This window comes from Bos indicus, chromosome 11 (assembly GCF_029378745.1).
Source record: "Bos indicus isolate NIAB-ARS_2022 breed Sahiwal x Tharparkar chromosome 11, NIAB-ARS_B.indTharparkar_mat_pri_1.0, whole genome shotgun sequence".
Classification (NCBI taxonomy): Eukaryota; Metazoa; Chordata; class Mammalia; order Artiodactyla; family Bovidae; genus Bos; species Bos indicus.
Genome location: NC_091770.1, coordinates 2,784,801 through 2,798,325, shown reverse-complemented (window position 1 = coordinate 2,798,325; position 13,525 = coordinate 2,784,801). Strand labels below are relative to the sequence as shown.

The following is a 13,525-nucleotide window of genomic DNA, read 5'->3' as shown; positions in this document are numbered from 1 at the left end:
AAAATCTTTTACAATTACACTGGCTGCTGCATTGAGACTAGACTGTTAGGGGTGGGGTGCATGCATGCTGAGTCACTTCAGTCATGTCCAACTCCATGTCACTACATGGACTGTGGCCTACCAGGCTCTGTCCATGGAATTCTCCAGGCAAGAATACTGGAGTGAGTTGCCATGCTCTCCTACGGGGGATCTTCCGGACCCAGGGATCGAACCTGCATCTCTTTTGTCTCTTGAATTGGCAGGTGGGTTCTTTACCACTAGCGCCCCTAGGGTGGGGTAGAAAAAGACGGTTGCAGTAATCCTGGTAAGAGCTGTTGGCGATGTGGCCTGGGGAGATGGTGACGGAGGTGGTGAGCAGGTTAGGTTCTTGGCGCATTTCCCAAGTACAGCCAGCGGGAAGTAGAATGTAAGAGAAAGGAGACGTGGAGGGCTCCAGAACCTGTGCAACTGGCAGGATGGAGAAGCCCTTTACTAAGACAGGCAAGATATAGGCAGAACAGGTTTGGAGAGAAATCGGGAGTTTCTTTCTTATCCCAGGCCACCTCTTGCAACACCATAAGCCTCTTTTGTCAAGCCGTGCCTTCCAGTCTGGAGTTTGGAAAATATAGGCTTCAAACGGCTGAAATCAAGGGGGACAAAGAGTTGCATCTATTGTGGAAAGACCAGCTGCAGACCTGACCTGCTGTTCATCTGTTCACTCATTTAGCAAACACGTATTAAGCACACACAGTAGCCCCTGCTCTCCACGGGAGGTACGGTGCAGGCTGCTTGTGGGCGCCTGACTGAGCCAGGTCATAGTTGCAGCACGTGGACTCTTACTCGTGGCATATGGGATCTAGTTCCCTGACCTGGGATCAAACCCCACACCCCTTGTATTGAGAACCCCATCTTAGCCACTGGACCCCTAGGGAAGTCCCACAAATTATTTATTTCTGAAATTTTCCATTTAACATTTTCAGATCTTGGTTGACTACGGGTATCTGAAACCATGGAGAGTGAAACTTTGGATAAGGGGGCACAGCTGTGCCAGGCGCCATTGCTGTACGAGGCTCTGGGAACACTGCAGGGACCACCCCTGCCCTCGTGGAGCTGACATCCTAGTAGGGACGGACAAGCAGATAATAATAAACATAGCAAACAAGTAAATGGCATCACATATCAGAAGGTGCTAGTTCACTTCAGCCCCTCAGTCGTGTCCGACTCTGCGACCCCATGGACTGCAGCACGCGAGGCTTCCCTGTCCATTACCAACTCCCACAGCTTACTCAAACTCATGTCAGTTGAGTCCGTGATGACATCCAACCATCTCATCCTCTGTTGTCCCCTTCTGCTCCCGCCTTCAGTCTTTCCCAGCTCAAGGTCTTTTCAAATGAGACACGTTTTTCGCATCAGGTGGTTCAAAGTATTGGAGTTTCAGCTTCAGCATCAGTCCTTCCGATGAATATTCAGGACTGATTTCCTTTGGGATAGACTGGTTGGACCTCCTTGCTGTCCAAGGGACTCTCAAGAGTCTTCTCCAACACCACAGTTCAAAAGCATCAATTCTTCGGTGCTCAGCTTTCTTTATAGTCCAACTCTCACATCTGTACATGACTACTGGAAAAACCATAGCTTTGACTAGATGGACCTTTGTTGGCAAAGTAATGTCTCTGCTTTTTAATATGCTGTCTAATATGTTGGTCATAACTTGTCTTCCAAGGAGCAAGCATCTTTTAATTTCTTGGCTGCAATCACCATCTGCAGTGATTTTGGAGCCCCCCAAAATAGTCTCTCACTGTTTCCATTGTTTCCCCATCTATTTGCCATGATGTTAGTTTTCTGAATGTTGAGTTTTAAGCCACCTTTTTCACTCTCCTCTTCCACTTTCATCAAGAGGCTCTTTAGTTCTTCTTCACTTTCTGCCATAAGGGTGGTATCATCTGCATATCTGACGTTATTGATATTTCTCCCGGCAGTCTTGATTCCAGCTTGTGCTTCATCCAGTCCAGCATTTCTCATGATGTACTCTGCATATAAGTTAAATAAGCAGGGTGACAATATAAAGCCTTGACGTACTCCTTTTCCTATTTGGAGCCAGTCTGTTGTTCCATGTCCAGTTCTAACTGTTGCTTCTTGACCTGCATACAGGTTTCTCAGGAGGCAGGTCAGGTAGTCTGGTATTCCCATCTCTTTCAGAATTTTCCACACTTTGTTGTGATCCACACAGTCAAAGGCTTTGGCATAGTCAATAAAGCAGAAATAGATGTTTTTCTGGAACTCTCTCATTTTTTCAGTGATTCAATGGATGTTGGCAATTTGATCTCTGATTCCTCTGCCTTTTCTAAATCTAGCTTGAACATCTGGAAGTTCATGGTTCACATACCGCTGAAGCCTGGCTTGAATAATTTTGAGCATCACATTGCTAGCATGTGAGATGCGTGCAACTGTGCGGTAGTTTGGGCATTCTTTGGCATTGCCTTTCTTTGGGATTGGAATGAAAACTGACCTTTTCCAGTCCTGTGGCCACTGCTGAGTTGTCCAAACTTGCTGGCATATTGAGTGCAGCGCTTTCAAAGCATCATCTTTTAGGATTTGAAAGAGCTCAACTGGAATTCCATCACCTCCACTAGCTTTGTAGTGATGCTTCCTAAGGCCCACTTGACTTCACACTCCAGGATGTCTGGCTGTAGGTGAGTGATCACACCATCATGGTTATCTGAGTCATGAAGATCTTTTTTGTATAGTTCTTCTGTGTATTCTTGCCACCTCTTCTTAATATCTTCTGCTTCTGTTAGGTCCTTACCATTTCTGTCCTTTATTGTGCCCATCTTTGCATGAAATATTCCCTCAGTATCTCTAATTTTCTTGAAGAGATCTCTAGTCTTTCCCATTCGATTGTTTCTCTGTATTTGTTTGCATTGATGACTGAGGAAGGCTTTCTTATCTCTCCTTGCTGTTCTTTGGAACTCTGCATTCAAATGGGTATATCTTTCCTTTTCTCCTTTGCCTTTTGTTTCTCTTCTTTTCACAGCTATTTGTAAGGCCTCCTCAGACAACCATTTTGCCTTTTTGCATTTCTTTTCTTGGGATGATCTTGATCACTGCCTCCTGTCCAGTGTCAGAAGGTGCTAACTGCTTGGAAAACAAAAGTCATGCCGGAAGGGGATTAGCAAGTGCAGGTGCTGTGGGCCCGCAGGATAGACGGGAGGGGGAGGCGGCAGAAGGCTGGAAGAAGGTCGGGGCAGCCACGCAGTGTCGAGTCAGAAGGTCCACGCAGGGCACAGGCTCCGGGGAACAGTAGGGGCACTTTGGGCCTTGCAGACACTTTCATTACTGACTAGAGGATTTTTGCAGAAACTAGTTCCTGTGGCCTTAGTTTCTGATAAGTGAATATTGAAACTTTTGCAGCTCATAAAGGTCGGGTATCAACAGACATAGAATACGTCTCTGGTCAATAATATGTTCAGGTCCTGGCCTTCTCCACTGAGCTAACAGAAGTAGATGCTGGGGTCTGAGCACAGGAGTGACCGCTGTGTGGACAGTTGCCTGGCTGGGAACGGTCTGCTGCCTCTGGCCAGACGAACCGCTGAGGCCAGCGGAGGCCTGCCTTTTTGGGTGATAGTTTGCTTCTTGCCGGGGGATGTCTGTCCTGAAGGGCTGACTGTTTGCAGAGACAGCTCTCAGCAGTAGGGGTGGAGCGGGGATACGTGCTGGTCAGAGCCTGGCCCTGCCGGGGACCCACGCGGCCCAAATAAGTCCTCATCCCAGAGAAGGGTGTGTCTGCTGGAGAGGGAACGGCTGGGGCTGCCAGAGCTGGGAACAAAAGAGAATAAGCAATCAGAAGGCAGCAGCTTGCCATGCTGAGCAGAGCGAAGCTGTTTTCCTGGAGAGGAAAAACATGGGAGCAGCCAGCCCGCTGCCCTGTGGGCCCCTGCCTGCCCCCACCCTTGCCCAGGGTCCTGGCTGGGGTGGAGCTGCCCGCCGGAGGGCTGCTTCTGGGGCTGTGGGCTGCTAAGCTCGCCCTGTGCGTGCACAGCTGTGAGCCTGGAGCAGGCAGGACTGTTGTGGAAACTATCCACAGACTTGGAAGGCCTGAGCAAGGCAGCACAGCCCTGGTTTTGGTGAGAATCCAGATGGTGCCTGTCTTTGCCCAGAACCTCCCCGCTCTGTCTCCCTGCTGCCTGCTCTCCCTTTCTGCAGGGATCAGACGCTCAGCCAAGAAGCCCTGGCCGCCTTCCAGCAGCCAAGGGCCCCGGGCCTGACTCCTAGCCCTCACCCAGCCCAGCTGCTCCTGTGGGCTGTCTCAGCCCGTGACTGGCCGAGGTGCTGAGCAGGTGTCTGCGGCTGAGCTGGGGAGGAAGCCAGGTGTGCCGGACCGGGCTGTGATCAGGCGGGAGCTGGCCCAGGGCTTAGCCCTCGCCCTTTGGGCCAGCCCACACCTGCTACATCTGAAGAGATGGCGCCTTTGTGAACCTCCCTGGCCCCACACCTTCGTTCTGGGTCCTCCCTCCCCAGGGCTATAGGCAGCCTCAGAGGGGCCCAAGACTTGCCTGCCTTCTGGAGCCCCAGCCTTCAGTCAGCCCTGGGGCAGCTGGTTGTCCTTGCTGGGGCCCAGTCGAGACTGCCGAGACCCGGTGCAAGGGCTGGGCAGGAAGGGTAGCCTGCTGCAGACCCCTGACTTAGGAAGCTGCGTGTGCCCACGTTCACAGAGGGTGGGCGGTTTAGGTGCAGGGCAGGGCGGCTAGCAGGCCCAGTGTCATAATAACCAAAGGGCACCGTGTGGACCTCCTGGGGAATCCTATTCCAACAAAACAACTGCGTGCAGACATTGTTGAGACGATCAGAGAAACCTGAGCACAGGTGTGGGGTCGTGTAAGGAATGCTTGTTAGTTGTGTTGGGCAAGAAAATAATGTGATTACTTTACAAGGGGAAAAAAGTCCTTATCCTTTTCTGTTAGAAGATCTTTGTGGGTAAAATGATCTGAGGTTTAGATTTGCTTTTAAATTCTCTGGAAGGAAAAAGGTTGGAGGGGTTGGGGAGGATGTGATGAGTGCAGTCATCATTCACATTCAGACATGGGCTTGGGGGCAGTTCTCAGCCTCTTTTCTTTCAAGAGCATTGAAAGCCCTGTGTTGTTGTTGTTCGGGTTCTAAGTCACGTCTGACTCTTAGCGACCCCGTGGACTGCAGCACGCCAGGCCTCCCTGATCATCACCAACTCCCAGAGCTCACTCAAACTCATGTCCATCAAGTCGGTGATGCCATCCAGCCACCTCATCCTGCGTCGTCTTCTCTTGCTTTTGATCTTTCCCAGCAGCAGGGTGTTTTCCAGTCAGCCAGCTCTTTGCATCAGGAGGCCAGAGTACTGATGCTTCAGCACTAGTCCTTCCAATGAATATTGAGTTGATTTCCTATAGGGTTGACAACCCCCATAGTAACCAGTGGGCTTGAGCAGCAGCAGCTCAGAGTGGGAAGGTCTTGTCCGGCGGCGGCGGAGACCCTCTTTCTGGTCTTGTTTCTTCTAAACCGAGTGTCTGCTCAGTCCCGGGCTGTGGATTAAAGCGCTTGCGCGTCCTCCTTCACTTGTCTGAAGCAGCAGCCCCCAACCTTTTTGGCACCAGGAACCAGATTTGTGGAAGAAAGTTTTTCCATGGACTGGTTGAATTGGAGGGGCGGGGATTGGGGATGACTTGAACGCATTACATTTATTATGCACTTTATTTCTATTGTTATTACATCAGCACCACCTCGGATCATCAGACATTAGATCCCAGAGGTTGGGGTCCCCTGGTCTCAAGGATGCTTGCCCTGGGCCAGTACCTATGAGCACGTGAGCCTCCTCCCCCAGGAAGAATGGGGGAGCTTGTCTCCACTCCACAGCTGGGGACAGGCTCCAAGAGGCCACACGACTCCCAAGGGAGAGGAGCCAACGGTCTGGCTCCAGAGCCCATATTCCTGCCAGCCGGAGTATCCCCGCCACGCATTCCCGAAGCGCCCCAAGAACTCGTGAGTGACGCCCCCTTTCTCCTCCCCAGCTGTCCTCGCTCTGCCAGCTCCTGAGCCTCATGAGGCCATCATCCCTGAGGCGGTACCTGGGCCCTGAGACCGTGCTGCCTGGCCAGGAGCAACAGCCAAAAGCCAGTGCCCAGCTCGACCACAAGGTGAGCACCCAGCCCCTGCCCGCCTCCACCAGGGCGCCACCCCAGGGATGGCAGGGCTGTCCACACGTCACAGCCTCGGGAGCTTAAGGCTGCCATTCCCAAAACCCCTGCCGCACAGGACCACGCCCGACCAGCTGCTCCCACCCACCTCCACAGAGCCTGTCCCTGGCACCCCTCACAGAGGTGGCGCGCTGTGGGCACAGGCACGCAGGCTTGTGGGGTTTGCTGCGTCCTTTGCAGCCTGGCGTGGCTTTGTTGGAGAGGACACAGGAACTGAATTGCTGGTGAGGGGAGTGGGGTGGGAAGGAGTGCCGTAGACAAGCAACACAGGGAACATTCTCACCCACGAAGCCGCCTGTTTCTGGCGATCAGAGCCGAGTCTAGCTCCCTGTTCCTATGCCTGTGGTCCTCACTAAGGCCGAGTCCTAAGCTTTCCCAGTTCTTCCGAAGTGGCTTCCCAGACCTCACTCAGCTTGCCTGAAGATTACACTTGGAGTAAGTCAGGAGCAACAAGGAGCCCCAGAGCCTGCAGGTCGTGGGGCTTGGAACGGTCAGGCCTGTGGCCTCTGGGGTGAATGTCAAGCCGGGGTGACTGTGTAGGGCCTTCAGGCTGGGATTCCCAAGCTGGGCTCCCTCAATGAGCACCCCCATCCCTCCATCCCTGGGGAATGGGGGATGAAGGATGCAGATAGGCATCTTCCTAATTTCGGAAGGTGGTTAATTCCTAAAGCTCTCCTGGAGGTTGGATGTTAACGATCAGGAGGCCAGCCTTTGGGCATCATTCTCAAAATCAGATAAGGAATTAATTACTTAATGAACACAAAGGAACTATTAAGAAGATGTGATCACCCCCAGGTGTACGTTCCTCTCCTGGAACATGGAGAGAAGGTTCTCAGCTGAGCCTGACGTGAGCACACTTATGAGGCTGCTGCCTCCCAGGAGAGCCTGTCTTCTTTCTTGTCCCTTTCCCCTGAATCTGGAGCCTGTTATGGAGACTGAGTCTGGTTGTTCAGGGATGAGGGGTGCGGGGCTCGAGAACATAGGTGGGGTCAGCCCATGGGGACGGTACGTCTGAGCAGAACACAAGTGGGCAGGCCCCAGGCCTGGGCTAGAGACGGGAAAAGTGACACGAAGAAGGGAAGGTTGGGAAAGGAGAGTGGAGGCTTGTGTCTGGTCTGGCCAAGGCACGTTGGGGCCACCCCTGGGCCTCATCTGCCTCGCAGAGGTGGTGTCATTGCCTGGCCAGAGGGTGCCATTTGGCTCATTGCATTCCAGAGCCCGTTTGGTAGGAGATGTCCCTTCAAAAGCCTGGGAACAGAGGGGAGTAGCAGGCTCAGGGTATCCTTTTATTCTTGAGGATTGTTTTCATGCATGTAATCCTGGTGGCTCAGACGGTAAATAATCTGCCTGCAATGCAAGAGACCTGGGTTCGACCCCTGGGTCAGGAAGATCCTCTGGAGAAGGGAACAGCTACCCACTCCAGTATTCTTGCCTGGAGAATCCCATGGACAGTAGAGCCTGGTGGGCTACAGTCCATGGGGTCGCAGAATGTTCGACACTACTGAGCATCTAACACACTCACGCATGTGAAGGATGCTGTGAAGTGTCCCCTTGGTCGGCTGCCATATTGAAAGGGGCAGGCATGTCTCGGCCAGGCGCCCCACACATGTAGGGTATGCTGCTCTAGGGAGGCCAAGGCAGCTCTTGCATGCCTGTGTTGCAGCGCGAGCCCATGGGATTGATCCTGGCCCAAGAGGTGGGGAGCCTACACCAGAGGAGGGGCAGGGCTGGTGGGGGGACACGGGGGTCTGCACAGCAATGTGAAGCATCCTGTTTCCCTGGGCCGGGGACTGTTCTGACTGGGAGGGGCTAGGTGGGGCAGGTAAGTAGACTCCCGCCACCCAGCCCCACTCCCCACTCAGCTGACTGACTCCTCATTAGGCCCCAGCGTGTTTCATCTTCAAAGGTGATCAGGCTGCTCACCAGCCAAAAGAAGCAGTGGCGTCATCCGCCCTGTTTTACAGGGAGTGGTGGTCGGGGCTCGCTGAGCTTTTATCCTCAGAGCTCAAAGTGTCTGCCTTCTTTCTCCCTGGGGTGCAGAGGGGAAACTAAGGCCAGAGTGAGGCTGGCCCAAGGCAACCCAGCCTGGAGAAAAGGGGGACAGGCCCTTCCCAGCGCTGGGCCCCATCCCCTGGGCTCCCACTCCCTTCTGTCTAGGAGATTTCCTGCCCAAGGCTGCCGGGTCACAGCCCTTCTCCAGCTGCGGATAAACACTTGTGCCAGCCTCCATCCCACCTCCCCCATCCTGTCTCTGCCTGGGGCCTTGGCCCAGCTCCTGCTTCCCCTGGGAAGCTGCTTCCCGAGAGGCTGGGTGCTCAGATGCCCATGGCATGACTCTCTCTCCTCTCGGGTTCCCTGGCTTTGCAGTTGTCCTTTGACTTGTCTGTCTCCCCGGCTAGACTGTGGGCACAGCTGCTGTCCCAGCATCGCCTGCTGGGTTTGGCCCTAGATGATGGAATGAGTGAAGAAGTGAATGAATGCAGTTGCAAGTCTCCCTGTCTAAACTCTCTTCTTCCACCCGCTCTGGGCCTCCCACCCCTCCACTGGAGAGCACCCTCCCTCTGCATGCCCTCTGCCCTCAGACCAGCCTTTACCAGCAGGCCTCCTTGTCTTCTAATGTCCTCGTTTCATTAAGGCTACAAGGGTTGATGGCCTGGGCTTCTTCTGTGGGAGGCCCTTGACTTCAGAAGTGTCACCAGCTTATGAGAAAACCAATCACAGCCAATGTTTGTAATTATCAGCTAGTAAGATTCCTGCCTAGGGCTTCCCAGGTGGTTCAGTTGGGTAAAGAACCCACCTACCAATGCAGGAGACACAGGAGACATGAGTTTGATCCCTAGGCCGGGTAGCCCATAGAATAAAAAATGGCAACCCACTCCAGTATTTTTGCCTGGAGAATCCCATGGACAAAGGAGCCAGGCGGGCTACTGTCCATAGAGTCACAAAGAACTGGACACGACTGAGCGACTTAGCATGATCATCAGTGTTGTGATCATTTCAGATGCACAGCGGAGCGGCTCACGCATACACACACATCTTTCCGTTCTCCCCCAAACTCCCCTCGCATCCAGGCCGCCACATAACACTGAGCAGAGTGCCCTGTGCTGCACAGTAGGTCCTTGTTGGTTATCCGTTTTAAATATAGCAGTGTGTACGTGTCCATCCCTAAGTATCCCTTCCCCCGTCCTTCCCCACCGGCAACCATAAGGTCGCCAAGTCTGTGAGTCTGATTCTGTTTTGTAAGTTCATTTGTATCATCTCTCTGTAGATTCCACATATACGTGATGTCATACGATATTTAAAGTGCTTTTGGATAAAGAAGCTGCTCAGCCCCCTGGGTGCTTTTGGGGGGGGGGGCGGGGCGGGTCTGGGCTTGCCTGGTTTGAGAAGGCAGGGTCTCCCAGAGAAGGATCACTGCGGTCAAAGTGATGATCTGGGGACCTGCATGGGCCGGGGCCCTGCGGGTCTGCAGGTGGGAGCGGGTGTCTCAGTGCACGTGTGTGCTCTGGGAGTTGGCCTCCAGGTGCTTCCCTCTGGTCCATGGGCACCAGGTCAGCAAGCAGCCTCCATGTGTGTGAGGCTGTCCTTTCGGCTCCTGTGCAGACAGACTTCATGTAACTGGACTCAGAGCAACCAGCTCAGCCATACAGCTTGGAACCAAGGGTTTCCTGGGGGCTTTCTGTTTTCTTGTAGCTGACATGTGTAAACCATATTTGGCCAGACTGACTTACTCACTTTTATCCAGATGACTGATGCTTTGGTCATGTTAAACTCCGCTACGTGTGATGTTCCTATTGATGGCATTCCCCTGCCCTTTCTGGCTTCTCCCCAGGGCTATCTTCTTCACCGATGCCACCATGAAGGAATCTGGGGTTCTGTTTTCCCCCTAGGGATTTGGAAAGTCTGTAGAACCAAGAGGGCTTCCCAGGTGGCACTAGTGGTAAAGAAGCCGCCTGCCAGTGCAGGAGGTGTAAGAGATGCAGGTTCGATCCCCAAGCAGAGAAGATCCCCTGGAGGAGGGCGTGGCAGCCCACTCCAGGATTCTTGCCTGAGAATCCCATGGGCAGAGGAGCCTGGCGGGCTGCAGTCCACAGGGGTGTACAGTTGGACACAAGTGAGGTGACTTAGCACACACCACATGTAGAACCAGGATCTTTATGGTAGGGTGGAGGTTTACCCCTCGGTTTGGTTGAACTTGGAGACTTCGAGAAGTTAACTATCTCTCGTTGTGTAGAAAGAAGACCAAAGGCCATGGAGCCAGGTGTCCCAAGGCTGGGGCTGTGTGGAGCCAGTCCTGTCTCCTCTGCCTCCAGGCTGCATCCTCCTCATGGTCTGACAGTGTCCTCACGGGACAGACAGCCTAGGACCCACTGGAGGTTCTGCCTCTGTGGTGGTCCCTGTCCTCCAGGGCCCAGCTGCAAGAAGCCACCCCACCCAAACTGAGCCTGGCAGTTGCAGGAGCCCCCATCAGCGTCCTCACCGGGCACGGGGCCTTTGGCCCGTATCTGTGCTCACGAGGCTTTGGGACGGCTTGTTTATAGGAGAAGTGCATTCATGGAGAGGTGAAGGGGCGGGGTGTGCTCTGAGGTCGGGTAAAGCTCTGGGGTGAACCCCACCCGACTGCATGGATTCCTTTGAACTCACTGCTGGGATTTCTGCACCTCTGCGTATCTCTGCACATCTGCAAAGGGCACGGGCCTGCCACACATGCGTGTGCACATATGTCTTGTGTATGCGTGCGCGGGTGTGTGTGTGTGTCCTGTGCATCCCCTGTGTGTATATCTTCATGGTGTGCCCAGGTGTTCATGGAGTTGACAGACAAGTTATACCGCTTTTGCTCCTGCGCCGGCCTGTCCCTGTGTCGGGTGACCCTGCCAAGAGCGGCCTTAAGTGACTGGGGTGTGGTTGGGGAGTTTGGAGAGAGGAAGGGAGGGTGCCACTGCCCTCGGGCTCTCCAAGCCGCCTCTGCACCCTACACTCTCGCGCAGGCAGGCAGCACCAGCAAGGGGACGTGGAGTCTCTCAGGCTTGGCTGGGGCACAGGCATCTAGCCCCGTGTCACCTAGAAGGGCAGGTGGAAGGGGAAGCCCTCCCTCTCCCTCCCCTCTCTGCCTCTCCCTGCACTTTCTGCCCCTTGCCCTGCACCACAGGGAGAGCTGTGCCCACAGGGCTGGGGACCTTGGTCAGGCCAAGAGGAGGAGGGTTGGGAAGAACTGGCTGGTTTTGAAGAATGGGTTGTGGCTATTCTGGACTCCTGAATCCCTTCCCTGGCTAGTCTGTTGTGGGTTCCTCCTCACTTCCTCCAAAACGAGGAACATCTGACATCTTTTGAAATAAACTTCGAAGAGGTGGCCTCTGGGCAGCTGACCCTAAGGGGAGGCCTGTGCCCCAGCCACACGTCACAGCCACCTGAGTGGCTGCAGGCCTCTTCAGAGCGGGTACCTCTGAGCATCTGAAGGCACAAGGGGCCAGGGCTGAGACCAATTTTGAATTCCAACTCCCAGGAATTCTGGCTTCTTTGCAAGTGTGTGAGCCGGGCTTCAAGTGATGTTATTGAGCTGGGAGGAGAGGCGTGGATTCTGCAGGCAGCTGTTGCTAAGCCCAGCCAGCTGGCCTCCTCGGCAGCTTCTGGGCCTGCTGTCTGCCCTGCCCCACCCTGGGCTCAGTTCTCCTGAGGACCCTTCAAGGGTCCCTCCTTAAGCTCAGTCCTCATCCCAGGCGGGTGACTCATCGGCTTCTGACCTAACAGCCCACTTCCATCTCTTCCTCCTTCAAGTCCTCCTGGACAACTCTGTGATCGTCTTCCTCCTATTCTTTCTTAGGAAAAAGTGAACCTGAGCGCCTGTCACATCACATGCAAACCCCACCATCCAAGGGCTTTGTCAGCTCACCCTGCTCCATCCATGCAGTTCTTCTCTTGTGAGTCAAACCACTCCACTTGATTCCGAGCAGTGGGCGCCCTTCCCAGAAGCCTGCTGCTCTTCGGCCTTTGTCTGTGCTCCTGCTGGTCCTCCTTCCTGGTGATGCCTGGCCCGTCTCTTCTGTCCTTGGTGATCATTGCAGTCTGTTTATTCAGCCCTTGGTTTGTCCGCCCATTTCTCCACACGCCTGAACAGAGTCGCCTTTGAGGGCAGGGGCTAGGGTCTAATGCGCTCACTAAAATGCCTGCCCTGAGCAGGTACAGTCTGGTGAGGAACCCTTCCCCATCTCTGTATACCCAGCCCCACCCACCAGTCTCGAGAAGGCCAGTGGAGGGGAGCAGGGCCGGCTTGCAGGATCTTAGTTCCCTAACCAAGGAGCAAACCCAGGGCCCAGCAGTGAGAGCACACTCTTCGCGACCCCACGGACTGTAGCACGCCAGGCTTCCCTGTTCCTCACCATTTCCTGGAGTTTGCCCAAATTCATGTCTATTAAATCAGTGACAACATCCAACCATCTCATCTTCTGTTGCCCTCTTCTTCTTCTGCCTCAGTCTTTCCCAGCATCGGGGTTTTTTCCAATAAATCAGCTGTTCTCATCAGGTGGCCAAAGTATTAGAGCTTTAGCTTCAGCATCAGTCCTTCCAAAGAGTATTCAGGATTGATTTCCTTCAAGATGGACTGGTTTGATCTCCCTGCAGTCCAAGGGACTCTCAAGAGTCTTCTCCAACACCACAGTTCAAAAGCATCAATTCTTCAGTGCTCAGCCTTCTTTATTGTCCAGCTCTCATATCCATACATGACTACTGCAAAGATCATAGCCTTGACTATACAGACCTTTGTGGGCAAAGATGTCTCTGCTTTTTAACACACTGTCTGGGTTTGTCATAACTTTCCTGCCAAGAAGCAGTCGTCTTCTAATTTGATGGCTGCAGTCACCTTCCACAGTGATTTTAGAGCCGAAGCAGAAGAAACCTGTCACTGCTTCCACCTTTTTCCCTTCTGTTTGCCATGAAGTAATGGGGTCGAATGCCATGATCTTAGTTGTTTTAATATAGAGTTTTAAGCCGACTCCCTAGCCAGGGAGAAGAAAGAGCTTCTGTGCTAGATCCTAACAGAGTCCCACAGTTGAGTGTGGTTGGCTTGGCTTGAGTCGTGTGCTCACCTCTCAGCCAGTCACATAGCCAGGCATACAGTGATTGGCAGGCCTAGACTACTGGGCTTCACCTGGAGTCAGGGCTGAAGTCCCCACTATGGGGCACCTTGGCCTGGGTGTTGGGGACAGGAGGCTGGGACTTGACAGAAGGAGGGGATGGGATCCTGGGCACTGGGAAACCTGAGTGTCCACAGCATCCCTCTGGTCTTCAGAGCCCCATTTGGGAAATGTAAGGAGGGAAGTGCTTCCCAA

General features: G+C 53.7%; 1 protein-coding gene across 6 annotated transcripts in view; it reads left to right on the top strand.

The window, feature by feature from the left end:
* Positions 1–13,525, top strand: part of FAM178B (family with sequence similarity 178 member B) — a 108,861-nt gene that overhangs the window by 83,154 nt on the left and 12,182 nt on the right. For 5 of the 6 annotated variants that reach the window (XM_070798228.1, XM_070798227.1, XM_070798225.1 and 2 more), the window contains one exon: positions 6,015–6,140. In XM_070798228.1, coding sequence (XP_070654329.1) covers positions 6,015–6,140 — 126 coding nt within the window. Of the gene's footprint in view, positions 1–2,671; positions 4,101–6,014; positions 6,141–13,525 lie in introns of those variants that run through there. The other variant, XM_019969730.2, reaches the window with a different exon arrangement.